This window comes from Pagrus pagrus (genome assembly GCF_965226575.1).
Source record: "Pagrus pagrus genome assembly, chromosome: 3".
NCBI classification, from domain to species: Eukaryota; Metazoa; Chordata; class Actinopteri; order Spariformes; family Sparidae; genus Pagrus; species Pagrus pagrus.
This window is the reverse complement of record NC_140187.1, coordinates 3,009,073-3,036,043: the sequence shown is the minus strand read 5'-3', so window position 1 is coordinate 3,036,043 and position 26,971 is coordinate 3,009,073. Positions and strand designations below refer to the sequence as shown.

Below are 26,971 nucleotides of genomic sequence, written 5' to 3'. Positions count from 1 at the left end.
CAGAAATTAAAATCACTTTTATTTCTTTGATCACAGTTTGAACACAGAAACATCAGAAACAGTCACAACACACAGTTTTGACATTTTTCATGTTTTATTCAAACGTTTGTATAGAAATGATGAAGCGCTGCCTGAAGTGACCTGATACACTACAAGTGCATCATCAGTGAACAACAGAAACATACATGAACTCTGCGAGCCACAATTCAAACATCAGTCACCAACAGTAAACACTCAGTGTCCAGTTTATCAGGGACACCCGGCTCAAACTAAAATAAAATAATAAAAACAGCTGCCAGAATAAGACACAACAGTTCAACAGCTGCACAAACTGCAGCCTCCAAACTGATCATGAAGTCGAATCTTTAACAACAAACTGAACATTAAACCTTCATGAAGGAGGATTTACTGCACGACTGTTGCATCAGACTGCATTAGCTTCAGCTGCTGCACCTAATAAACTGGACACTGAGTGTAGAGTTCAGTGTGTAACTGGACCTGACAGACTCTGGATCAGAACCGTAACAAATACAAAGAAGCATAGAAATATAAAAATAAAATAAGCTTTCATAAAAATTAAATATTCCCATGGTAAATCATAATTATGAAATAAAAGACAAAACTACGTGAGAAAAACTGAAAACATTTTTTTATCTCACAATTATGATTTTTTAAATTCATTATGTCGATTTATTTTATTTTATTTGCTCATAATTTTGACTTTTCGTCCCATAATTTTGAGGTTTTATGCCATAATCTTTACTTCTTTTGTCTCATAATTATGATGTAACATGGAAATATTTTTTGGGCCAGATAATGGTCCAATAATACCAACAACCAGAATATAAAAGTCACATTATATTTACTTGTAGCTACAAAGTGTTCTCACTGACTGACAGTGTTAACAGCAGGCTTTAGTTCAGTGAAGTCTGATGGTTTTAAAGCACATGTGGAGCTCAGTCAGGAGCTTTAAGCACTACAAGCAGTCTGATAATATTTGGCGAATAGACGGCATTTATACAGCACTGCTGCCCTCATTCATCCACTCACTCACTCACTCACCGATGGCAGTGAGCTACCATGCAAGGTGCTGGTCTGACCAACTAGAGACGCATCAGATAATCAGAATATAAAAATAAAAGAATAAAGCAACAGAACAGAGTGAAAGAGCTCGTCTTTGTCCTCAACAACATTAATAACAGAGTCAAAGTTTGTTTGGTCATTTTTTCTCTTAAAGCTTCACAAGAGTGGAACTGAATCTCACCAAATATCAGAATTCAACACAAACTTTTCATTTAATTCTCACTGAACAGAATGATTCATTAATAATCAGTCCTGTCAGCATTAAAGGCCTCCTGCTCTCTCCTGTTGTCACCTCGTTAACTCCAATCTGTCCGATAACATTAAACTACTTTAACACCTCCTGACACACAACGACCTCGTCAACGACCACGTTCATACAATCTTTCCTGGAAGTTGTACTCTGTTGTACACAGGACGTGAAAGAAGAAGTTGTGTGAAGAGTTAAAGAGAAGTTTAAACCCTGCAGACTTTCTGTTTTGGCCAATTACTGTGAATGTTGGTTTGTTGGTTTCAGGAAGTGAGTCGGGTTCAGATGTTGTTCAACCATCAGACAAATGTGTCAGAGCGGATTGATGCCTTTTTACTTTGACAGGATTCTGTGTCCTACACTTGACTTGGACACTATTTGTGACTGAGTGCTGTGAGATAAAGGCGAGGACTGTATATGTGTATATTTTGTATATTAACTGTGAGTTAGCTCTGTAGATCATCTTATAAAAACAGTTGGTTTAGTTCAGGGACAGATTGAGGTCGTGTTAATGAGATACATGCACATCGACAAACAGCCTTCATTTATTTTATCTTGCTTCCATCTCAACTATCTGCCTCAACACAACCTTAACCCTGAACCTGAAATTAATTTTAACTTTAAAAACATGTTTTAATCCTCAAACTGCCTGAAATAAGAGAAGACCAGACAAAATGTCCTCACCATCATCCAGCATGGTGGAAACACACACAGCAGAGAACTTCACAGCACATGTAGAGCTGGTTACTTTTCTGGATCAGATCCAGAAAAGTAAATGGTGTTGTTGAATCTGGGTCAGTTCTGGCGCCGCTCTTCTTTTTATCTGCAGGAAGTAAAACATACTCACAGTGAAGAAAGTCCCACCTGACCTGATCCTACTCAGTGTCAACACACAGAATAATTAATGTCAGAGATGATAAAACAACTGTCGAGACTCTGAACATGAGATCCATGTAAAGAATGAGCTGTGTTGTCTGTTAATTATGAACATGTTGATAAAATACATAATTTAAACTTACCTGTCCGACAACTGAGTTTCCAAAGCAGCAAAGCTAGAACAGCAGCAGCAACACTAAGAACCACAACGTGACCAATCCAGCAGACCACCCTGAAACAGATGAACAGTGAAGGCGTCAGTCAGAGTGTCAGTGCAGGTGATGAACAGCAGACTGGACCTCACAACTCACACAGAACAACTAAAGGTGAGTCTGCTCCTGAAATATATAACATCAATAGGTCACTATGGTAACCTGATGCTGATGCTCCAGCGAGCTGAAGGTTTATTAACAGTTGAAATTTCACACAGCAGATTATTCAAACACTAAAAGTATGATGAAGATATTGTTATAAAATGTCTCGACGTTCGGTCTGAACACACATTATCAAATAAAACTTGAATAAAACAATATGAAGAGGAAGAGTCTCACCTGGCTGTGTAGCTGCACCTGTGAAGATAACAAGCAGTGACTTATCAGTTATAAAGGACCATGACAGGATTATAAATGTAATATTACAATGTTTTTGTTCAACACTTCTCTTCACCAGGACAAGAAAAGTTAAACATTTCTAATTTCTTCCAAAAAAACTGCACATCAGAAATGTAATATTGGGATGTTTCTTGTTCATCACATCTCTGCTTGTTGATTAGAGCGAGTTTAAGATGAAAGAAAAACACAATAAAACCAAAAAGTAATAAAAAGCATGATGAGGCTCAGTTACAGCTCCCAGCATTATTCAACAGAGGATCATATTTCAGACACATTTCACTTCTACAAAGAGTTTGTAACTATTCACAACTGAAACACTTTTTCTGACTCACATCAGGACAGAAACACATCAACAGTGAAGACTTTACAGCAGCTCCTGAACTTTTACACATTTGTTGTGCTTAAAAAAACATTAAAGGACGTCATGTGAACTTTGTCGTCTATTTACATTAAATAATAAAGAAAATGTGTTGTGAAATATGAAACACAGCGTCATTAAAAGCTTGTCCCCTTCTGTTAACAGGGCTCGGGTGTGGCCACTTTAATAGGAACACCTGTACAATCTAAAGCAGGGCTGAGCAACATATACAATATATACTGTTATCATGATATGAGACTATATGTTGTCTCAGATATTTGATATTCTCACATGGTGATATATCATAACTGTTGTCTGCTCCTGGTTTTAAAGGCTCATTACAGTAAAGTGACGTCATGTTCTGAACTCACCAGACTGATCTACTTGTTCTGATACTTTCTTTACCCACTGAGTCATTATATCCACATTAATGATGATCCTGATGTTTATGAAGCGCTTTAGAGAAGATTTAAAATATCCAGTTACATATCGTATATCAGGATGTGGCATAAAAATATCATGATATAATTTTAAAGCCGTACCTCGCAGCTCTAATCTAAAATAATCCAACGCAACTGTTCTGTAACTTCAATAACTTATAATTCTAGCAATATTATATAATCATAATGTTTGATGAATATTTAGTCAGAGTGAGTTAAAATGTGTGCTGATGTTTAATGACTCACGTTGTTATTATGACTCATCATAACTCATCATTTCAGATCAGTGTCATGTCACATTATCTTCTGTTTCCTCTTCTACTCACTCAACAGCTCATATTCTGTGTTTCTGTACTGACCCGGTTCTGTCAGTTGGTTCAGTCAGTGACTCAACAGTTACACCTCGTAGTTATTATGTGCTGAACAACAAGCTCAGCTGTGTGTGAGACTCAGTTTGTGTGCTGTGATTCATTTGAGTCTGGCGATGCAGAAATCTTTGTTCAATAACCACATGTATGTACATTTAACTTGTCCAGGTGTGAACTCACAAACAGTCGGTGTGAAGGATTTAAACAGTCAGCAGGCAGAAGAGGCAGCCTGTGCAGCTTCACTACAGGCCTGCTTTGTGGAAACTGTCTCTCAACTGGAAAGGAGCCACAAACTTCACAGAAAAGGAGGCTCAGAGTTCAGGACCACTTCCAGTCTGAGCTCCTCAGTGGACCTGAGCTGGTACCAACATCATTCTTTATGTCACTGAGACAAAGATTTAGTGATGAAGATCCTGTGGCATCAGAACCAGAAGCAGCACCAGTGTGACTCGAGGAGACAGAGCTCAGATGTTTCAGGACTAAGAGTTTCTCTCTCAGTGAACACAGTTTCTCTGATTAATTAACTAAATGAACACATGAATCAAGTGTATGTGCTCATATTGTAGTCGTGTATAATTACACACAGACTAACAAACACACTGTGGCCACTTTATTAGGCACACATTAATGATCTGATGCAATCCAACACAACTGTTCTGACTCAAACTTCACTTTTATGATGAAATATAAAGTAAAATAAAGATTTGTGTGTGTTGCAGTTTGATACTATAAGATTCATGATGCACAAAACTTCTCAATGAGCTTCATAACTGTCCTCAGATGTTTCCTCAGAAATATATTTAATGTAAAGAGAGTGAGTGTAATACTGAGGATCTACCTGCATATCACATACAGCACATATAGTGTTAATAATTAATAAACGTTGTTCATCGTCACAAAGACAATAATTAATGATGTTCATGCTCCTAAAAGGTGAATTCAGACTGAACACAATTTTCTGTCTCTATTTAATCCTGAAAACTTGTTTATTCAACACAAACACCCAGTGTACAACCATCAACACGTGTGTGTGTGTGTGTGTGTGTGTGTGTGTGTGTGTGTGTGTGTGCGTGCGTGCGTGCGTGCGTGCGTGCGTGCGTGCGTGCGTGCGTGCATGCGTGTGTGTGTGTGTGTGTGTGTGTGATGTAAAACATTTGAAATTATTTACATATTAAATCACAACTAGGAAGAATCTCACCATGGATATACACAGGGATCACAGCAGCAGTCTGATGGCTGAATTTCTCCTGTGTAGCTACACAGCTGTAGTTGTCGGTCTTGGTCACAGTAGTCTTGACAGTGATGTATGAATATCTTCCTTGTTTTGACTCCTTTCGCTCATCAGCACGAAGAGTGTTATCAGCACTGTCCTTCCACTCTACTGTAAGAGGTGGATCACCATGAGCTTTACACTGCAGCAGGATCCAGTCCTTTGTATGATCAAGTGTATCAATATTTGGTTTTGGGGCTAAACCTGTGAACACATTATAAACAATAGATTATAAAGAGACAGTTTCAGCTTTATTAATGTAACATTGGGATTTAGTTCATCCACACTCTGCTTGTATACAGTTTACAGTGTGAAGAGAAAAACACAATAAAAGCCTCCAGCATCATTTTATGGGACGATATTTCAAACATTTTAAACTGTTTCCAGTTTGAGGCAGACACACAAATACAGTCAACTTGTTAAACTGAACTATAAAGATTGTAATAAAATATAAAACATAGTGTTCAAAGGTAAACACACCTGATGTGTCACATGTTAGTGAGAACTACTTTAATTATGCTGCCTGAAAGAAAAATTAACCAGAAAGTTAGTTGAACTTCTGCCAAGAGAAGGTTGTGAAAGATTTAACTGGGTTGTTTCATTTATTTAAACATGAGAGTGTTAATGTCAGCGAGGGCAGACTGAACATTAGAAACTCTTCTCAGTATCTACACAAACAACACAGTTGAGAAGCACCAAGAGATGAGCAGATGATGCTGAAGCTCCAAAGCTTGTTTGACTCTGTGACGTGAACTTTTCCAACAGAAACAACTGTTTCTAACAGGATCCAGCTGCACTTACATTTGACTCTACGTACGTATGATTGGTGCATCGCTTTAATGTTTTTAAATTAAATGATCTTTTCCTTGCCTAAAGGTTGGTCCAGTGAAGGGACGGGAGGACAGAAGACTTTGATTGTGGTTTGCTATAAAAACACTAGTTGATAAGTTGATAATAGTGAATTACCATTATTGAGATGAATGTGAGTTTCCACACCAGTGACATAAAAAGCTGTCTAGCTCAATAACTTACAGTTATATTGATTCTGATTTATTTTGAATTGTCACAAGATGAGCCTGCATCTTTCCTGTGATACTGAAATATCTGTGATGCAGATTTCTGAACAAAAAAATGAAATAAAAAGTGATTCCAGTCTGTTTCAGAGGCATGTTAAGAGTTTAAAGTATGTTTTAATGATTATACAAATAATATTTTGAATTGTACTTATTTTCTGGATAATACTGACAAACCTAGTTCAGTGTATCTTTACACTAAAGGAGGAAACAAAAAGCAACATTGAAGCATTCAGCATTTCCCTGATGGAACCTGATGAAGCTCTTTGTACCAAAACATTATTAAATTAATTCCTGATTGAGGTCAACAGTGTGCAGGAGTTGTTGTCCTGAGTTAGGGAACCTCAAAAAGACCATATGATGGCTGCCGCTGTGTCAGAGCTCGTGTCAGGTGAAGAATATCAGGTGAAGTTTGATGATGACGAGTATATTGATGATGTCAGAGGCTTCAAATGTCACTGCTGCTTCAGAAAGAGCTTCTTTCAGCTCACAGCGAAACTATTTGATCATTACTGAGATAAAAAAAAGAATAAAAGGAATATTGTGATGTTGGGACTCAGAAGGATCGTGACATAAATATTAAACATGAAGTTAAAACTCATGAACCCAGAATGAACCTGGGACTAAACTACATTAATAAAGTAGATGACATTATTCTGTCATGTCAGTAAAAAGACTTTATATGGAGGCTTTTTAGGAAATGCAGTAATTAATTATTTTACTTCTTCATGTAATTAGACAATCTGAATAAAAGCATTAGATTTAATAACACACAGGCTTCTTGGACTTAAAAGATGTTGTTGTATAACTATAATATAATAAACGTGTCCACCTTTAAGTGACGAGTGATCCCAGTCAGTTCAACACAGAGAGGTTCAGGCCCACAGATGTTAGTGTTCAGACTGACAGGCCTGAGAAGACATTTACAGAAACACCTGCAGAGGTGGAGAGTGACGTCATCACAATCAGGACTCACCTTGGATGTTTTCACCTGTTCTGTCTCTTAATGTTATAAGGTGCGGAGGATGCACGCGACCCGATATTTACGTGTAAAATTAATAAATAAACATAAAACATATTTTCATGTTGACGACAGAAGTCAACACACACATATTACACCTCATCTGAAAGCTGACATGTTCGTTTTATCAACACATTTAGGAACCTAAGATAAAGATTTACGACATCACAACAGCAGCGTCTCACTTTACGGCAGTAAACAGTTAGCTACTTACTCGCTAGCCTGTGTAGCCGCAGTTAAAATGTGTTTATAGGTGTAAAATCAGACATTTATAGACGAACAGCGGCTCGTTTTAAAGACAAAAGTCCACCCATTAAATCCAGCGCGTTTAAACGGAAGCGGAAGTTAAAACCACCACAATAAAAGTCGATTGTGTCCCTCGTTTATTTTTAGCGCCGCTCGTCAAACTTTCCAAACAACTTCATTTTAATCAATTTAAAGTATCGACAAAAGATTTGACCAATGATGTTCAGTATCTCTGAAATCAGTAAACGCCCCGGAACAAAACCAACCAATCAGCATCTTTCTACGACCTAAAGGGACGAACCTAACGGGCTTTTAACTCCACCAGCCAATCACAGGACAGCCTCTTTGCGCGAGCGCCACAAGTGTGTTATTGACAGCTGCTCTCATCCAATGGTTAGTCAGCACCGTGAAAACACTCTGAGTCAGCAGCCAATTAAATTACCTGTGTGACCATATATGGAAGTGAGTGTTGTCGGACTTCCTGTGGTAGCGGGACACCCACATAACAGAGAAACTTTATCGATATGTTTAAGGAGACATGATTCAATGATAATAAATATGTAAATCTTTATTTAAACACTCACAACATCTTTTTATCGTCAACTTTAACACTGAGGGACATTTTTCAGCATCTTAAAGGGATTTATAATCATCATTTGGTAACTTTGTAGAAGTTTTAGAGAGCTCTGTGGACATCTGCTGGAGATAATCTGTACTGCACTTTCTAAAATATCTCAGAGCCTCTTCTGTCTGTCAGCCTAAAATTTGGTTCAGACATTTGAGACAAGTTGAGGGAGAGATCCTGTGAATTTCAGCCTGATGGCCCAGATTATAACTTATTAACTTAATTTAAAACATGAAATGAAACAAACAAACAAAATAAAACTTTTACTTTTTCTCTGTTTAATCATTTACCAGTTCAACTCTCTCTGAGCTTTAAATAAGATCAACACACCTGATAAACCTCAGAGTGTTTGCTTTACAGTGATGTAGTGGACATGTATCAGCTCCTCGTGGTCTTTGTATTATACAGTTTAAAATGAGTAAATATTAAGAGGCAGAGACGCACAAAATCAAAATGAACCCCAAGAGGTTAAGACTTGATCTGAAAGGCAAAACAAACACATGTTAGATTGTTTTGAAACAGACAGGTAATACTGTGTAAAAGTCATATTTCATCTACTACAGACGGCTGAAATTTCATTGTACAGAGAGACATAATCTGCAGCGTCTCTGATATCAGGCATGTTTGATACAGAGGTCATCTCTCCAGATGTGGCTGCAGCTCTGTGGGCTCGAGGCCCTGCCAGATGTGTCTTCTGACCACTTAACAAAAGTCCATCTGGGACTCTTGAACCAGTCGCAGCAGTAAATGAGCGGACATCTTTAACTGTTTAATGAAAGCACTCACCAACAACAAGCTGAATGTAGAATGTTTGTCTCGGCTGAAGATTTGGAAAAATGCAGCTGTAGTTCCCGCTGTCGGCCATCTTTGTTTTTGTGATCTTTATGGAGGCGTCGCCATTCTTCAGTTGATCTTCAAAATGTGAGACTCGACCTTTGAACTGCTGATCTTCACTTGTGATGGTGCCTGAAACATACATGAACACCTCCTTCTGACCGTCTTTCTTCCAGTCAAAGACCTTTCCTGTCATGTCCTCCTTGGTGCTGGGGGAACAGGGTAAAACAGCATCATGGTCTTCTTCCACGACCACTCTGACACCTGGAAGATAAAAACATGTGTTACTCAGTATGTTAACATGCAGAGTCATCAGGAAACAAAGTCAGATAACAACTTTACACACCACAACAATAACTCAAACAGTTTCCTCTAACATAATAGTTTTGGTTGTGTCGTGCTTGTACTGACATATTTTAAGTGTATTTTAGCTTACGGTATAGTTTATTATGTTTGTTATTGAGCCTTGTGTTTGAATTTTACAAAATGTATTCAGCTGGGAACTCTTCAGCTTTATAACACCAGGAGAAGTTGTAGTTTTATTCATTCATCTTGATTTATTGGACTGGATTCAAAGACACAACTAACCACCAAACTATCCTGTTCCTCAGCTGAACACACAGGTTGTTTTTTACTTTGTAATTCAAATATGTTCACTGTACTTTCTAAGGACATCAGATTAAAGCTTCACATGACACACACACACACACACACACACACACACACACACGCACACACACACACACACACACACGCACACGCACACACACGCACACACACACGCACACACTCGGTGCAGGTTGTTAATCTTGAGGCTGATGTACAGTTAAGTTTTCTGTCTGTTTGGGTGAATAAACCTGCGATCAGACTCAAGTGAATAACGTGAGCTGAAAGTTGCTTCTCTGTTTGTGTGAAGTCTGACAGCTCAATCTCTGAGTTCACTGCTCTCAGTCATCATGAAGGAAACAAAAACCAGGAAACATTTTAAGAACCTGTTGGTCTGACAGCTCTTATCATTGATCAGACGATGTCTCCTCACCAGTACTAACTACAACCACACAAACAGGTGCTACTACATTGTCAAAAAATGAGTGTGAGTGTCAGAGAGAGGAGGACTACAACCAAATAAACTTCTCTGGTTTTTATATAAATGAGGCAACTTTAAACCTGCCATCCCCAAATAAACACACAATCACAAATGAATCTGATGCTGATAATCAATAAACTAGAAGCTACAATGAGACAAAGTCACACCTGACCTGAGTCAGTGATAAGACCTGACCTCCACCTGCTGTGATCGTTGGTTTGTGACAAAAGTCCAAACAGTTTGAGGATCACTGAGTCTCGACTCACATGAAGATTTATTCATTTAATCTTCACTTCAACATGATTAAAATGTTAAATTACATCCAGTTGAACCTGAGTTCAGTTGAACACATTCAGAACTCGACTGCTGCTGTTGATGGAGGAGCAGCTGAGCTCGTTTCACAGGACGCTCGAGGACGTCACACACAAAATGTTGGAGCTGCTGCTGTAGAAACACTCCGGTAGAGGACACACTCAGATAATCTGCTGCCGTCTACGACTGCAATATCTCTGTCATCAGACATAAAGCCCTGCTCCACCCACCACATCCACCACATCCGCCCGACCACACACTAACTGAAGAAACTCGAGCTGCTACGCTTCATCGATTACTTCTATAACTATTATATTAATCATCAATTATTTTTATAATCGACTGGAGTTCAGACAGAAAGTCAGAATTCTGGTTCCAGCTTCTTAAATGTGAATATTTCCTGTTTCTGTCCTCTGTGACAGTAAACTGAATATCTGTGGGTTGTGGACAGAACAAGACATCTGAGGACATCATCTTGGGCTTTGAGGACCAATGATGGACATTTAGTTTTAGTTTTTAATAATATATAACTGGAGTGTTTTATGTTGGTCAGTGTGTTAGCATGCTAACATGTTGCTAACAAGCACCAACCTCCAGGAAAAAGACAAAAAGACAGACGGAGAGAGAGACAATGAGGACGATGTGAAACTACTGTGAGTTCATGTTCATACAGCTCAGGGCGGATGATGGACTGAGTCACGTCTCTGTTTAAGTTCTGAGTGCGTTAGTTTATTCAGCGAGTCCAAAGTCCAACAGACATCCAGAAGGTTTCAGTTCAGAACAAGAGATGATCAGAAACCACCAGTCTGCAGCAGGAAGGAGGTGACGCACACACACACAAAGTACACACACACACACACGCACACACACTACACGTACACAAAATACACACGCACACACACACACACACATGTACACACAAAATACACACACACACACTACACGTACACAAAATACACACACAAAATACACACACAAAATACACACACGCACGCACACACGTACACACAAAATACACACACACACACACACACAAAATACACACACACATGCACACACACACTACACACACACACATACACAAAATACACACACACTACACACACACACACAAGCACACAAACAAACACAAAAAACACTAGTGAAGACATCACATCACTATAGAGCATCAATCCGATCAATACTATCGATGTGTGCTGATTATCAGGGTACATGTGACGTCACAGCGCGCTGAGCAGGTGTCTCGTACGCACTAAAGTAAAGCAGGAAGCAGCTGATTTTAGACTTTAGACACATTTTGCAATTCAAATTGGCACTTTTTAAATGCACTGAACACGGTTCTCTGCATAAGACACAACAATCTGACATAAAGTCACATGTCTGCCATTCAAAATGACACTACATGAGCTAATTGGCCAATATATGTGAAACCTGGCCAAACAATTGTTAATTGTTACCACTTCAATCAGGAACAAGCACTAAAAGACCACAGTTGAGCAACACCAGTTTTTTTTACAACAACAATGGAAGACCTTGCCGACCTTGGACCATACAACACAGCCCAAACTCTCTCAGTTCTGGACAGACTCCACAACATTCTCACACCACCAGAGCGTATGAATGATGCAGACCATCAAAGAAACCAGTAAGTTGTAGTATGGGACAACGTGAGCTTCCGTCGTGCAGCCCCAGTCCAAAACTGGCGTGCTGACCACCCTTGCCTCTTTTTTTTCTATATTTTTTCTGCACATTTTTTTCTGCAATTTTCTTTTTCAGTTTGCTGTTTTGTGAGCATAGTTTTGTTCACTCCAATGTAAATATATCTGCTGTGCATATGTTGCACTGACTTGTTTGGTGAAAAATAAATAAATGTTTCAACAGCGTGTGTGTGTATCTGCAAATATTTCTGTGCATGTGAACAATTTGGACTATTTTAGTATTATGGCAAAGCATACTAAAGATGAGAGTGCGTTTCATTATGCCCAACCGTGTGTAGTTGGTTAGACAAAAATCTGGTAATATGAATGAAGTGTGCGCCATTTGGTGCAAAAGTTTGATTTTGACAATGCTATATGTAGTTTGGCTGCAGTGCTTCATTTTGCAGGATATATGAGGTATTTTGCAGTTTGGGTGTGTGGTTTTGTGAATTGTGTTAAGTATTTTGGTGAAACCAGCCTAGTTTGCAAAATTGTGTTTTAGCAATTGGAAAAAACTGACGAACATCCAGCATGTTTCCACATTGTTCCGCTGTTCAGATGAAATAAAGTGAGAATTTAAAAACTCTCAGTGAGTGATGATCAGTTTTCTTACCTTCTCCAGAGCAGCTCAGCAGACAGAGACACACGAGAGGAAGAAGCTCCATAGTTGTCGATGTCCTCTGAGGACTTCACCACACTGATGATGTCTCTATATGATGGAGCTTCACACACTCCTCAACACCCTGATTGGTTCATCACAACCTGTTGCAGTTCCTCAGCCTGCAGGCAGTGAGAGCTGCAAGACATCCGGTACAAACCACATATTTCACTGTGACTCATGAACTGCACTTTGTCTTCACACTAACATTAAAGCTGTCTATAAAAAATCAACTTTACAGCCTGAAATTCAGCTTCAGCTTCAGCTTCACTGTTAATGTGTAAAAGCTGCTTCTCTTCCTGACCTGGAGCGACCTGATCAGCAGCAGTGAAACATCTCTGCAGTTCCTCCAACACAAGCAAATAAAGATCCGCTCCAGACGTGTTGGAAGAAACAGTCTGTGATGAAGAGTGTAACTCAGCCCCCAAGTTTCATAGTCCACAAAACATTTCCAGCTTCCCTCCTCATATTCAGGCAACACAAACACCACAGTAGTTTGTTGGAAATACAGTTAAAGGAACAGTCCACTCAAACAAAACAAACACTCATCATCATCTCCTCCCTCGTGCTGATGTAAAGTCAGGTGAAGTTTCATAGTCCACAAAACATTTCTGGAGCTTCACAGTAAAACTCTCCTCAACTGAAGTAGCTGGAGACTTGTTTTAAAACAGAAAAACAACAAAAATAAAACTCCATTAAAACTTTGCTGAATTAGCTGTTAGTAGTTCCTGTTTGCAGTGAACCTGTTGATGAACGGACAACTATCAGTGGATTACTGTGAGACTGAAGGAAACTTAAAAACAGGAGATTTCTCAGGCAAGTTCTGCACATGTAAGAAGCGTCTGTTTTCAGGATGTGTCAGCGAATTTCTGGAGTCATTATCTCCCCCAGTTCAGCCTGATGATGTTTTATACCGAGTGTCGAATGTAAAAAAGTTGACTGCAGTTTTCAAACTGATATTTTCTATATTTAGCTCATTTTATCACATCTGAGACAAATTGTTTATAAAAATGTTTATATGTAAACAAAAACAGTTTAGTTTTAAATCTAAATGTTAGATTTTGATTTAACTTCTTTTTTTATATATATACAAACATGTTAAATCTAAATATTACAGGTGACCCATTTAGATGTAACATTTAACTAACAAATCTAACAATTATGCCTCAGATTTGAGGAAAATTAGCTAAATGTGAAGAAAATCAGCTAAATATTGAAAATATATCAGTGATCACAACTGACCAGCTGCTAGAGACGCATCAGATAATCAGAATATAAAAATAAAAGAATAAAGCAACACAGAACAGAGTGAAAGAGCTCGTCTTTGTCCTCAACAACATTAATAACAGAGTCAAAGTTTCAGGTGTTTCCACTACGTTCATACAATCTTTCTTGGAAGTTGTACTTTGTTGTACACGAGACGTGAAAGAAGAAGTTGTGTGAAGAATTAACGAGAAGTTTAAACCCTGCAGACTTCCTGTTTTGGCCAATCACTGCTTGAAGTGGATGTGAACGTTGGTCTGTTGGTTTCAGGAAGTGAGTCGGGTTCAGATGTTGTTTAACCGTCAGACAAATGTGTCAGAGCGGATTGATGCCTTTTTACTTTGACAGGATTCTGTGTGTATATATACATATATATATATATATATATATAAATTGTATGCTAGCTCAGTTGAGGGAGCAGACATGCTGTGATGCTACTGTAGCGGCCCCTTGGATTTATTGATCAAGACGCAGAGAGTTTCAAACGGGTGTTGATTTATTTCTTCCTCTCAACGAGCACCATGCACCGTGAAAACTACAGAATAAAACAGAAGAAATACAAAATGCTTCTCTGTAGTTTCACAAATAATTCACACATGAATCATGTTCACATATTAATCATGTTTACACCCAATACAAATCATTTTAATCAACTCACAACGATGAAATATGAAATGAAACATGTTGTTTAAGCTATTATAACAAGTGTATCACATGCTTCTGTTAAATGAAATACAATATATTGTAATTGTTCACAGAAAGAATATATTGTTTTTATCCTGCTGACATGTGCAATTAACTCATAAACAAATGAAGTAATGACGTTCTCTGTTTTCTTAAACAAAATCCCATCTGATAATAATGACGACGCTGAAGTTGCAGTGCGACTGTTTGTACACTGATTGTCTGTTTTTTGTGAGACTTCTTGATGTAAAAACATTTTAGACATTTTAGGTAAGACATTAACTTTGCCTGACACCCGCTATTGTATTTGTGAAACGTTTATTTTATTTGTGAAAATGCTAAAGGGGAGATTTCACCGTTTTTGTTTGATACCTACAGACCTCATTAGACCAGGTCCAGGTCAAAAACCACTGTACCCAGACTTCTCAAATCTGGACTAGATTAATCTACAGAGGCTAAACATTCATTATAACACAGTTTCTGATCCGTGAAACCTTTATTCTATTTGTGAAAATGCTTTACATATAAACGTATTTCTAACAATTTATATCTCAAATGTGAAGAAATTGAGCTAAATATTGAAAATATATCAGTGAGAAAACTGCAGTCAACTTTCTACATTTGGTTTTATGTCCCAGACGACCTCTGTTTAGTGTTCGCAACTTTTTAATACACATAAGTGTTTTTTAATCTAAATGAGTTATTTACTGATGTATTTTATGTTGTGGAACAAAACTTACAAATCTCATACGCCCATGTGTTAACCACAGACGATGTTTGACGAGAAACTGAAAATAGCAGCCTTCTTAAAAGAGGATGTGGCACTCTTCATACCTGTCACACGCATACACACACACACACACACACACACACAAACACACACACGCACTGCCATGCTGCCAGAACGAAGCAAGCAGAGAATGAAATGAAGCTTGAAAGCCACTTTCTCAGGAACAATATAATTATAAAGACTCTAACTCTGAGTTGTCAGGCTGTGTTACACCTGAATAAAACCAGAGAGCAGTCATTTACAAACAAACTGTTCACTGACAACAGTTTTATGAAGTGTAGAAACATCCTTTACACAATCATGTGTTTCACAGAGAGTTGAACCTCACTTATTTGTGTTTCTCACAGACGACTCACTGTAACTCTTTATCTTCCAACAGTGAAACCACGAGAGGATGTTTGCAGGAGACGAGTTTCTCGGAAAGTAGCAGCTTTCTCAACAGAGGATATGACCCCCCCAAACCTACTCAACCAACCACCCAACTCCCCGAGTCCATGTAGAAACATCCTCTACACAATCATGTGTTTCACAGAGAGTTGAACCTCACTCCAACCTGACTGAGCCTTTCAACATGACACTATCACCTGTTACCAATGAACCTGTTCACCTGCAGTCTTTTGTTGCCACTATCCCAAACTTGGAAGCAAATATTTACAGAAATCAACATAGTTTATTAGTTTCAACCTAAAATATCTCGTCTTTGTACAGAAATTAAATTAAATACAGGACAAAAACTACATGCAAATGATTGTATTCTGTTTTATTCACGTAAACACAAGCTCCATGTGAGATCTGATCATTTTAAACACACACAAACTCAGATCTGTGCCAAACAGGAAATATCATGAGAGCAAAGTTTAATAGTAGAGTGCAGCAAACACACACACACACACACACACACACACACACACACACACACTCATCTGCACCGTCAGACCTTTCTGTTCCACACATCGAGGCTGGTTTTAGGACAGTAGAGGGAGCCACAGTCTTGAAAATGGAAACCAACACCTCAGAGTTCAGGTAAAGAGGGAACACTTCTCTTTTTGTTTCTAACTTGTGGTTTAAATACTCCAACGAGGCTCCAACAAGTCTGGATCTGAATACAGTCCAACGTATAATGAGTGGTGGATTTACAAATAATCTAGTTACACAGTCTTACTCTGATATTTAATATATGTCAATGTGCTAAATTTTGGAGTGGACTGTCCCTTTAAGTATGTAAAAGGTTCAATGTGTAATAATCAGCCACCTGTAAAATGTATACTCAAACATATATATACTCTAACAAATTAGCTATTTAGCACAGTTAGCCGTGCAGCTAGTGGTCCTATCCTGTACACGCTCTTAACGTCCTGTTATTTCTTCACATTTTGATGATTTTTGAATGATTAAACCTAAATTCGTCACATATTGCATCTTTCAAAAAACATCAAAATAACTTTAATTTCTATTAAATATATTCATTCCAGCACTTTCAATAACCTGTGTCTATTTTCAAAAACTTTTAATGCCTTGATATTTTCCTTCAATTCTCAAACTTTAAAGCATTTCAAGGACACGTCTCAGAAACGGACCAACAGGGTCAAATCACTTTTATTCACTTCATGCAAACTGAACACAGAACGCAGAGCAGACAGTAAAAACAGTGTTAATGTGTTGTAACATGAACACAAGTCACACGTGTGTGTAATCATTTCACACTCAACACTCTTCAGACTTTATCTGGTCATCATGAAAGAAAAGTTTGACATTTTATAAAAGTCTCCTGTTGAGAGTTAAATGAGCAGATTGATCCCACGCTCACATCCGGCCCTTACAGATGAGGCTAGCCCTCAGCTGGTTAGCTTAGCATAAAGACTGGAAACAGGGGGAAACACAAAGTGTACGACAACATTATGGGGTGCTCTGTGGACGGACTATCTTGGTTCTGTCCAGAGGTTTAAAAAAAAAAAATTAGCGTTGGCAAAACTCAGCTGCCTTTTAGTCTCTCGTGCAGCGATGACCAGACCTCCAGATGGAGCCAGGCGAGCCGTTTCCATGTTTTTCCAGTGTTTATGCTATGCTAAGCTAAGCTAAGCTAAGCTAAGCTAACTATCTCCAGGTCTCATATTAAACACACAGACATGAGAGTGATATCAATCTTCTCACTTCTAAATTTCCTAAAACATAAAAACACATAAGAAGCATTGTCTCACGAGAAAACAATTCTAATAGCACACAATATAAAAATGTAAAAAAAAACTTAATCAGTTATTTTTAAACTTGTAACAGCATCATGGCACGCTTCAGATGAAGTCTGGTAGTTTTGTCTGAATATAACAATATAACATCACATTGTCCCGACACACTCTGCTGTAAACACACGTCTGTAACAGGAACACTGTTCAACGAGTCGCACCAACAGTTCAGATTACACACAAAAACAAGATCTGTTAACACGTCAGGGTCACAGCTTCAGATACATACCAACTGTGTGAAGCGTCCTTGGGTCTCGTGAAAGGCGCATTATAAATCCAAGCTATTAATATTATTATTATTATTATTAAAAACAAAAGAGCCTAAAACAAACGTGATCTGTCAAAGGAATGATTTAGGCCTTAATGTTTAGTTCGGACTGTGACGGTGCGATCTCGTTACCTTTAGCTGCTGTTTGGTCAAAAGGATTTAATTTACATCTTTTATTGTAAATTTCTATTTTGTACTAAGGATTTTTAACTTGCAGTACTTGCAGTACTTGCAGTACCTCCCTGACAGTAGATTTGATTCTGAAACAGGTGAAAAGTAGTTTGTATATTAGAGATGTTTACTTTGTGACACATGGTGTATGTTCTTCTACTGATCACCTTTCCATTATTTTATTCTTTAACCGTTATTCAAACAGGATCTTTGAGTAAAACATCACAATAAAGGGAACAGTAACGTCACAGTATCTCTGCAGCGATGCACAGGATTAACTCCCCTCTCCTCTTCTAATGTAGGTCAACGACCCCGCTATCAGCTTCATGTCAGTTTTGCAGAGTGGCGTTGAAGATGTGGCGTTGTTTCGTCGTGGGCTGTTGTTGGTCACATTTCATACACGGACGTTTCCTTATTATCACAGGGCCATTGTTGGCTCCGGAGTCGAACCTGCAGCAAATAACACAAAATAATGATGAGAGTCTGTGTTTTCTTTCAACGTGTTTCCACTCTAAACATTTACACTGATTTTTCTCCTCGTATAAGATGCTGAAGACACGACCTGCTACCGCATTACTATTGTTTGGTCTTGTAACGTTGCTTTGTGGGCTGAAGTGTGGGTCATTTCTCTCTTATTTGATGAGTGAAGGATCTGTTTAGTTGTCAGACTGAACGGCATCATACCGACACACTCCTGCCGGCTTCTCCATTCACACAGACGCCCTCTCGCCCTCTGTTGCGGCTCTGTTACTACCTCTGCTAGTCGATCAGAGGCTGAAGGAAACTGTCCCCACTCTACACCTCTGTAACTTTCATTCATTCATTCATTCATTCCTGCCTTGAAAAGCAGCGTGAACGGGGCTTCTGCAACTACAAAGTCTCAAGAAAAAGTCTTGGTACCAAAATAAAGGTAACACTTGTGAGATTTGTGCAGAGCTGTAAGCATCAGTACTGATCTGAAGCTCAGAAAATGAAGCTAGAACACAGCATAAATAAAATATCTGAGTTCTGCCTGAGAACTTTCAGCATTTGTAGAGTCACAGCTCAAAACATTTAGAAAACCACAGCACAACATCTGAACGATCCCTCTGTCAGGACTGATGCTGACAAAGTGCAGCAGAGCAAGTTACAGAGATTTCAGTGGAGATGTGATGAAGTGTTCGACTTTCAAATCTGCAGCCTCAGCTTTTATCTGGCACATCGTTTGCATTGTTAGCATGAAGCGCTGTGACCGCTAGCGTCAGCTTTGTGGGCATGCACCGCTTCTGTTACTCTTGCTTTAGTTGCCTAGCGGTGGGATTAATGGTCCTAATGCGCTTTGAGCCGAGTCTTCTTGTAAAACCAGAGTGACAATGCTGAATCTATTATCACACAAATGAACTACAAATAAGATTTCGTGTTGAGTCATCAGTCATCATGAAGGCTTTGGTCTCTAACATCCGTGACTGAGTGCATCCTGTTTGTTTGACAAAAACAGTTTTAGTGATAACATCAAAGGAGGAATTGAGGCCCACTGCAGAGCTCTCTTTCACATCTTTATTTACTTTCATTTATTCATTATTAGACCCAGAGGCCTCTTATATAAATATATTTTCAGTGAATTTTCTAAAACACCAGAGACAAACAGTGTCACAGACTCTTGGAAATGACAGTCACAGTATCTTTTATATTGTTGCCGGCAAATTATGGATCTATTGATTAAAAATATTCAAACTTACCTTCGTTTCTTCTTTTGATGTAGATATAAACGAGCACTGCGAGCACTGTAACTGCCAACATTACTCCAACAACTATAGGTATAATAACTTGGGTTTGAAATTGAAAATCTTTTGCAAATGTTTCCAGCTTGTTACCTGAAACAAAATGCAGAAAAAGCTAATGTAACACTCATGTACAGCAGACTGAACACAGAGTTAACACAGAGAACAGTTAATATGGAAACAACACACATGAAACTTACAAAAACAGAGACTCACTTCTTATAAATGCAAAGATCCCAGAAACAGACAGTTGACCAGTTTCTTCCAGTCTGGCTACACAGTAGTAGAAGCCGACCTTGGTCACTGTACTTTCGAGGACGATGGAGTAGCTGCCTTCTCCTTCTGTGACCTCTGTGGTCTTAACAGGGAGGATGTCTCCACTGAGGGTCTGCCACACCACTTTAGGCTTTGGGAAAGTACCTTGAACCTCACACTGCAGCAGCATCTTGTCTTCTTTTTGATCAAGTATTTTGACGTTTGGCTTTGGAGGTGCACCTGTGAACATATTAACAAGAGAATCAGTCCGTCCTCACCACCTTTCAACAGGACATGACGTCAGTAAAGAGCCACTACCTGAGTGTGAGCTGTAGTTTTTACATTCGATAAGCATCCGAGAAACGAAGATAAAGTAATGTTCAGTCTGAACGGAGAAGGGACGTCTGAACCAGTCTCTGTTGATCAGCTACAACATGATGTGATAATTTAAATGCTGTACTCTGCAGCCACGCTAGCAGCTCTGAGAGGCTGTACTTAGAAGCTAACTGCTTTGAGCTAAATGCTAACATGCTCAGAAAGACAGAGCTATCAGAGCTGTCAGATGTTTCCAGCACGGATATTAAAGGTCCTTTTTGTAAGAAAAGTTTATGGGACATTTTCCAACTCGACGACACTTTGGGGTGACGACCGTCCCGACTTAACATGAAACTTATTTGTCATCATCTTTTTTTTTTGTAACAGGAGTGTTACAGGAGTGGGAACACTGTTTGAAGCTAGAAAGGTGGCAGGGTCCGCCACATATAAACAAAGTAAAACAGTATAAACTGTGTTGTCCTTTAAGGTCAGTTTGTTTATTCAGTCATGAAAACAAAGAGTTTGTTTATTTAGTTTGTTTAGGCAGAAAAATTAAGATCTTTCTCTTCTCATTAACATTTATTCATCAAAACTACGGAGTGCTCCTTTAATCATCATGAAAAACGGTCTCAAATACTAAAACTCCTGGAGCTCGTTCAACATTCACAAGTTTTATCTTTATTTTATTCTGCTGTGTTAGCCGACTGTGTGTCAGAGATAAGATCCCAGAGTTAGAGGTGTGGCTGCTATCATTAGGTTTCATTTCACAGGAAACACACACACACACACACACACACACACACACTACATCCAGCATGTTTCCACATTGTTCGGCTGTTCAGATGAAATTGTCCGGATGTCAGTGTCAGGACGACAAGACTCACTTGTTCAGACTTCACCTCGACCCCGCATAGCATGAAAAAATAAATAAATAAAAATAATCATATGCACCTATATGTTCCTAACTAGCACTTACATCATAGCACTTACGAAAGATATCCTTGATAAATGGCAGCTACTTTGCTCAGAAGAGGGCTTGAATATTGTTTCTATCTTTTCTACTTGATCAACAGTGATTTGTTGTGTTTTCTCAGATGTACTTATTGTCAGTCACTTTGGTCAAATGCGTCTGCCAAATGCCCTAAATGAAAATATAGATGAAATAAAGTGAGAATGAAAAACTCTCAGTGAGTGATGATCAGTTTTCTTACCGTCTCCAGCAGCAGACGTTTCTCCAGAGCAGCTCAGCAGACAGAGACACACGAGAGGAACAAGCTCCATAGTTGTCGATGTCCTCTGAGGACTTCACCACACTGATGATGTCTCTATGTGACGGAGCTTCACACGCTCCTCCACACCCTGACTGCTTCATCACAACCTGTTTCTGTTCCTCAGCCTGCAGCTGCAAACACTTCAGACAGAAAGTTTTCAGGAACATCCTCTACACACCTGTAACTCTTGAAATCTGCAGTTTGTTTGTTAAAGTGAGAAACACTTTATAAAAAAGTATAAAAGTACATATAAAAAAACAAACTGCAGCTCCTCAAACATTCACCTTTTCAGCAGAAACGACACTTTGTCACACGACACCAGCTGAGACTTGTCTTTGAGGAAGTCTTCTGAAAGCAGGTCCTGACAGGTCACAGCTTCATCAGGAACATCAGCAGCTAACGTTGTTAAATCAGGTGGCTGAAGTAGAAATAATCACATTTCATGAGAACTGAAAGAGGAGAAGTGGAGCACTGAAGAAATGAAACCTAACTTTCTCTGGTTTTTATTTAAATGTGGTCACTTAAGTAAAAGCCTGACAGACTTATTTCCACTTCATGAAGTTTATAACATTGTTTTTGTTGACAGTATCAGAAATGTGGAAATTCAGTTGCGTGTTTATGACGTGAGCTCGCAGTCAAAGACGTGTTTTACTGGACAGAATAATAAAAACACCTCTGAATATGATGCATGTGATGAAAAACCTCTGACACCATGTCCCCTGAGTGCACACAGGAGACTAAGATGTGAAACATTAAACTGTGATCAGTATTTCAGCTTTCAGTGTCAGTCTGAGGCCAGCAGGGGGCGCCGCATCATCGAGCACAGAGCCTCAAACAAACCTCTCACTTCCAGAAATGACACCGACTTTGATCAGAGGAGGAAACGTTCACATGTGACTGAGTTTGATTTTTACATTTTCTAACCTAATCTGATTCAACGCTGATAAATAAAAACATCATTCTGGGTCGCAGCGAGGCAGGAAGTTTAGTTTTAGTTAGCTGAGGTCCAGGGACACCCGAGGGTCCTTACAGAGGTTTCTCTGCTACACGTTGAATAATCTCAGTGCTAATTCTTTGTTTCTTTGGTTTATGAGACCTTGAAACATGAAGTCAAGACTCCTGACACAAGCTGCATCTTCAGTGTGACGGACACTCGAACAAAATTGTGATTGTTACTTTAAATTTTGTCTCAGTTGACTGAAGGACGTCAAGAGGCCAACGAGTTTTCAGTATTTTAATGGAAAAATGAGACAATCCCCAAAATGTCTGTGTCGTTCTCTGGAGGCCCGTGACTTCCAGACTGATAACTGGTCCACATGTACACAGGTGTTTGTTAAAACAAAGCTTTTTCTCTTCTGTTCTGATCCGTTTCCTTTGTTTGACATCGGAGTGTTTGTGGTGACGATGGTCCTGTTATATCCTCCTTGCGATGATGACACTTGATCCTGATCAGGATATCGCTGTACTTTGATTAACAAAGACTCGCAGTTAAATACCGGCCTTAATCTGACGGCTCGGCTGTATGACTGCAGATCCAGTGACGCTGGAAGAGGCAGTGTTTCAATATTTGTAAGCGTGAAACCAGCGGACATTGTTAATGAGGCATCAGGACATTTCCAGCTGCGTTTGGGGCGACAGAACCAACAAAACATTTTATTTTTCTGAGCCTGACCGCGTTGTTTTGAGCCTGAACCTGACAAGACCATAAACACAGACCGTATGTGACAACATTTAACATAAAGAAATATAAAGTTGCTGTAAAAATGAGTGTTGGGGCCGTTTCAAATATTCAGAATCCGTATCAATATACTGATATTTCTTTCTCTCTAAAACAGCCAGAAATGTTTGTTCTTCACTTGACTTCAGTTTTATTTCTGAATCTGATTTTAGAGTAATAAAATGACTCCCTGAACATTAAATATGACCTGTTGGTTTTGGCTTTTCAGGCGAGCTCAGCAGCAGATTGAATTAAAGGCTAACGTCAGTCAGTATATGTTGAGCTTTGTGCGTTATTGTGTCGGTATGCAGCTCTCGAGTGTGTTACATAACCTCCTCTGGTCCCTGTTGGTCGGTCGGGGACACTCGCAGCATTGTCGGCAGCTCGCTCTCCCACAGTTTCTGCTCATATCTGCAGGGGGAGCCGCTGCAGAGCCAAACACAACAAACCGGAGCTCCAGAGACGTTGACCTGACTCCAGCTGCTGAGACACGAGCACCGCTAACCCTCCGCTCTATAAGCTTCACTCTTCCTGCTGCACGCTTAAAGGAATTCACTAAATCTTGATGTGTTGGTCGACCTCACTGTTTAAATACTGAGAGAAATGACTCCAAAATCATGTGTGAATTGTAATTTATGCTCGTTGAGGAGCAGCTGCTGGTGAGAACATGGTTTATAGCAGCTCCACAGCTAATAACTAACTCTGATATGTAGCTCAGAAAGCCTGACGTCTTTATGTAGGAGATTTACAAGAGTCATGATGTAATAAACCTTTTTTTTACTACCAGAGATCTACATGACTTGTTTCTATAGAAAAGGAACAGAGTGTGAAAATCAGCAGCAGTTGATTCCTGATATTTACAAATAAATCTCAAACATCAGCTGATTCTTGGAGCTTTTAAGAGCTATATAGAGTCAAATTCCTTATAACTGGAAACATAACCGGCCAACGAAGGCGATTCTGATATTTATTTTGAAGGCTATAAATCTACAAGATCCTTTTCAACCAGCGTTTCATATTTCTGCAAACCAAGTCACACACATTCACATTACATGTTTACGAGCTGACGTTCCCGTTCAGAGGAGGTGGTAGACAACCACGTAAGAGACCGCTGTTCAAGACTGTGTTCAGCATTGATAAGCTTAAGACCACTGGGTGTTTTTGACGCGACAGAACTGGATCATTTAAGCCACAACGTGATGTTTTCTGAAGTAGTTTTGTGCCTAAACGTAACCAGAGCATAACTTCAGCTGTCACAACAGAAAATAGGAAACTGAACCCACAGAAATGTGGATTATCACAAATCTGTAGTTTGCAGAAATGTATGTTTAGTATCGGTTAATATACCGAAATCATCTGATGTTGCAGTGACAGTTTAAAAATGAAGCGTGATGAAGTGTTTTCATTGTCTAAAACAAATTAATGTCTTAAACAATGAGAGTAACTTCTTCTGGAAATTATTTCTCATCATGTGTAGAATTTAAAAATGTCTAACTTCAGTGCCACCTGGTGGTGACGTCAACAATAACACTGTGTTAATGCACCTCAGGGCTGCAGATCCAAAATGAGTAGAAAACAAAACTTAATGCATCACAATAGCATGAAAGATATTATGTTCGACTGTGTTCGACAGCTCGTCTCTTACTCTGCAGGTCGTGTTCACTGGATTCATCACAGTGTTTTCTGTCTGCTGCTGAAACATTACTGATGAGAGAGAAACGATGAGAACATGGAAGAGAAGCTCAGCATCAGGTGATACATCTCTGTAGGTTTGAGGAAACCTTTCAAACGTGTTCATTTCATCCGTTGTAATTAAAAATATCTGTCTGTGCAGCTTTGACGGACACCAGCCTGAAACAAGAAGGTGACCCCTGATCCTCCCACACTCACCTCAGCATCTTCTCCTGCAGCTCTCTAATCTTTCAAATCTCTCACCAGGTGAGTTTGACCTTTTCACTCACCTGGCAGCAGAGCAGAGCGGCTCCACCCAAACATGTGTTTAAACTCTGGGTTGAGTGTCGGTCATCGCAGTGACGGATGATAATGGATTCTGTTCACATGGAAAGAAACAGAGAATAAACTGTTCAGAGAAGCTGATTGAAGCTTATTGTCATTTTTTGAGGCTCGTGAGTTAAAATGAGAGGTTTTTCCAACAGCTTCAGATTTAAGTTAGACACAGGAACACTTAAACAAAAAATACTTGCAGTTTTCTGACTCAAATGTTCCTTTTAAAGAGTTTAAAGGCATCACAGAGCAGATAAAACTCTCCCGTCAGTCAGTCTTCACATCTGTCACTGTGCTCTCATTAGATGAAATGTCATCCGTCTGCAGACCTCCAACGTTTGGATTTAATTTCCTTTAGGTTCTCAGAGTCAGCACGGATTAAAGTTTCGCTCCTGACGCCCTGATAATGGAGAACGTTACAGATGTAGGATAAAGAGTTGGACTGAAAAAACATGTACATGCACATTTTTCATCCACATTAATTCCTTAAAGGATCAGTTCACCCAGTATATCTCCCCCTGATGGAAAGTTAGGTGAAGTTTCATCGTCCACGAAACATTTCTGCAGCTTCACAGCAAAACAGCGTCCAAAACGCCACAAAATCCACGTCTGAGTTTTCCACCAGCACCTAAATGCAACATACACACAACATATACACACACAGGTTTGAGGGTCTGGAAATAATGAAACATCTGACATTTATTCATGTTGGATTGTTTTTATTGGTAAAACTGGTTGACGTCTGTTCAAGTCAGCTGTTTATTTATGTATTTGTTTTTTTGATTGATTGTTGAGTTACACTTCTAATTAAATGCACATCTGTTCACACTGCAGTCACTCATATTTTGAGGAATTTGCTGACTCTGTGTTCAGTTCAGAAACAGATTGGGATGAAAGCTCTGGGAATTGAACCTTTGACCTTTGAGCCATCAGGGATAATCAGCACAAACAGTGCTGCTCCTGTACGTACTCATGTCCTAAGCTGACCTGCTCGTACTGTCTTTGAACTCGTCTTTTAATTGAGCCGTCGGCCGTTGCCTGAGTGGAAACACTTCCTCCACTCTCTGACTGCTGCTGTGGAAAAAGGCCACGCAGGCCCGACCACAGCTGGAGGCTGCGGTGGAGGTGGAGCACCACCCAACCATACGTTATTGTGTAATGAGATAATGTGGAGGAGAAATTATATCACAGCAGGAAGCAGGACTCTGATTTGGTCGATGCCTTGAGGTCTGAACACCGCGCTGTAACGAGATGATCACTGTTAATCACTTCACCTCTCTGTTGTGGCTGTTTGGTGAAAAAAAGTGGGATGCAGCTGGTGAATCATGCTTGATTTGATATCAAGCCAGACTTATTGTAGCAAAAGCACATTTGGTGTTCAGCTGAAAAGTTAAAATCCTTTGAACCAAAGTCAGTCAGATGTTTCC

General features: G+C 39.2%; 2 protein-coding genes across 4 annotated transcripts in view; both read right to left on the bottom strand.

The window, feature by feature from the left end:
* On the bottom strand, nucleotides 1-22,228 carry LOC311254947 (CD276 antigen homolog). Of its 3 annotated transcripts, none has more exons than XM_084349029.1 (7): nucleotides 22,108-22,228; nucleotides 21,764-21,963; nucleotides 9,005-9,316; nucleotides 5,182-5,457; nucleotides 2,758-2,775; nucleotides 2,350-2,438; nucleotides 1-2,153 (listed from the first exon to the last, which is right to left on the bottom strand). In XM_084349029.1, exons 2-6 carry the CDS (start codon nucleotides 21,831-21,833, stop codon nucleotides 2,383-2,385), a joined length of 732 nt encoding a protein of 243 aa, XP_084205155.1. In that variant the 5' UTR covers nucleotides 21,834-21,963; nucleotides 22,108-22,228; the 3' UTR covers nucleotides 1-2,153; nucleotides 2,350-2,382. The 3 variants fall into 3 exon arrangements, with proteins under 3 accessions (XP_084205155.1, XP_084205156.1, XP_084205154.1); XM_084349030.1 differs by lacking the exons at nucleotides 21,764-21,963; nucleotides 22,108-22,228 and adding exons at nucleotides 12,762-12,944; nucleotides 13,111-13,163; XM_084349028.1 differs by having other exon boundaries at nucleotides 21,764-22,228.
* A 3,279-nt stretch (nucleotides 22,229-25,507) lies between these two features.
* The window catches only part of rbpjl (recombination signal binding protein for immunoglobulin kappa J region-like), a 43,504-nt gene continuing 42,040 nt past the window's right edge, over nucleotides 25,508-26,971 (bottom strand). Inside the window, exon 16 of the mRNA XM_084349857.1 lies at nucleotides 25,508-25,590. The gene's annotated coding sequence lies outside the window, so the exon portion shown is untranslated. The remainder of the gene's footprint in view (nucleotides 25,591-26,971) is intronic.

Bases quoted from the DNA above. Each gene is read 5' to 3' on its own strand.
- LOC311254947 (XM_084349028.1), bottom strand. From the start codon at position 21,833: ATGGAGCTTGTTCCTCTCGTGTGTCTCTGTCTGCTGAGCTGCTCTGGA. The intron at 9,317-21,763 runs GTAAGAAAACTG...TTTATCTTCCAG, and splicing joins AACGTCTGCTGCTGGAGACG to GTGTCAGAGTGGTCGTGGAA. The intron at 5,458-9,004 runs GTGAGTGCTTTC...ATGTGTTCACAG, and splicing joins CTACATTCAGCTTGTTGTTG to GTTTAGCCCCAAAACCAAAT.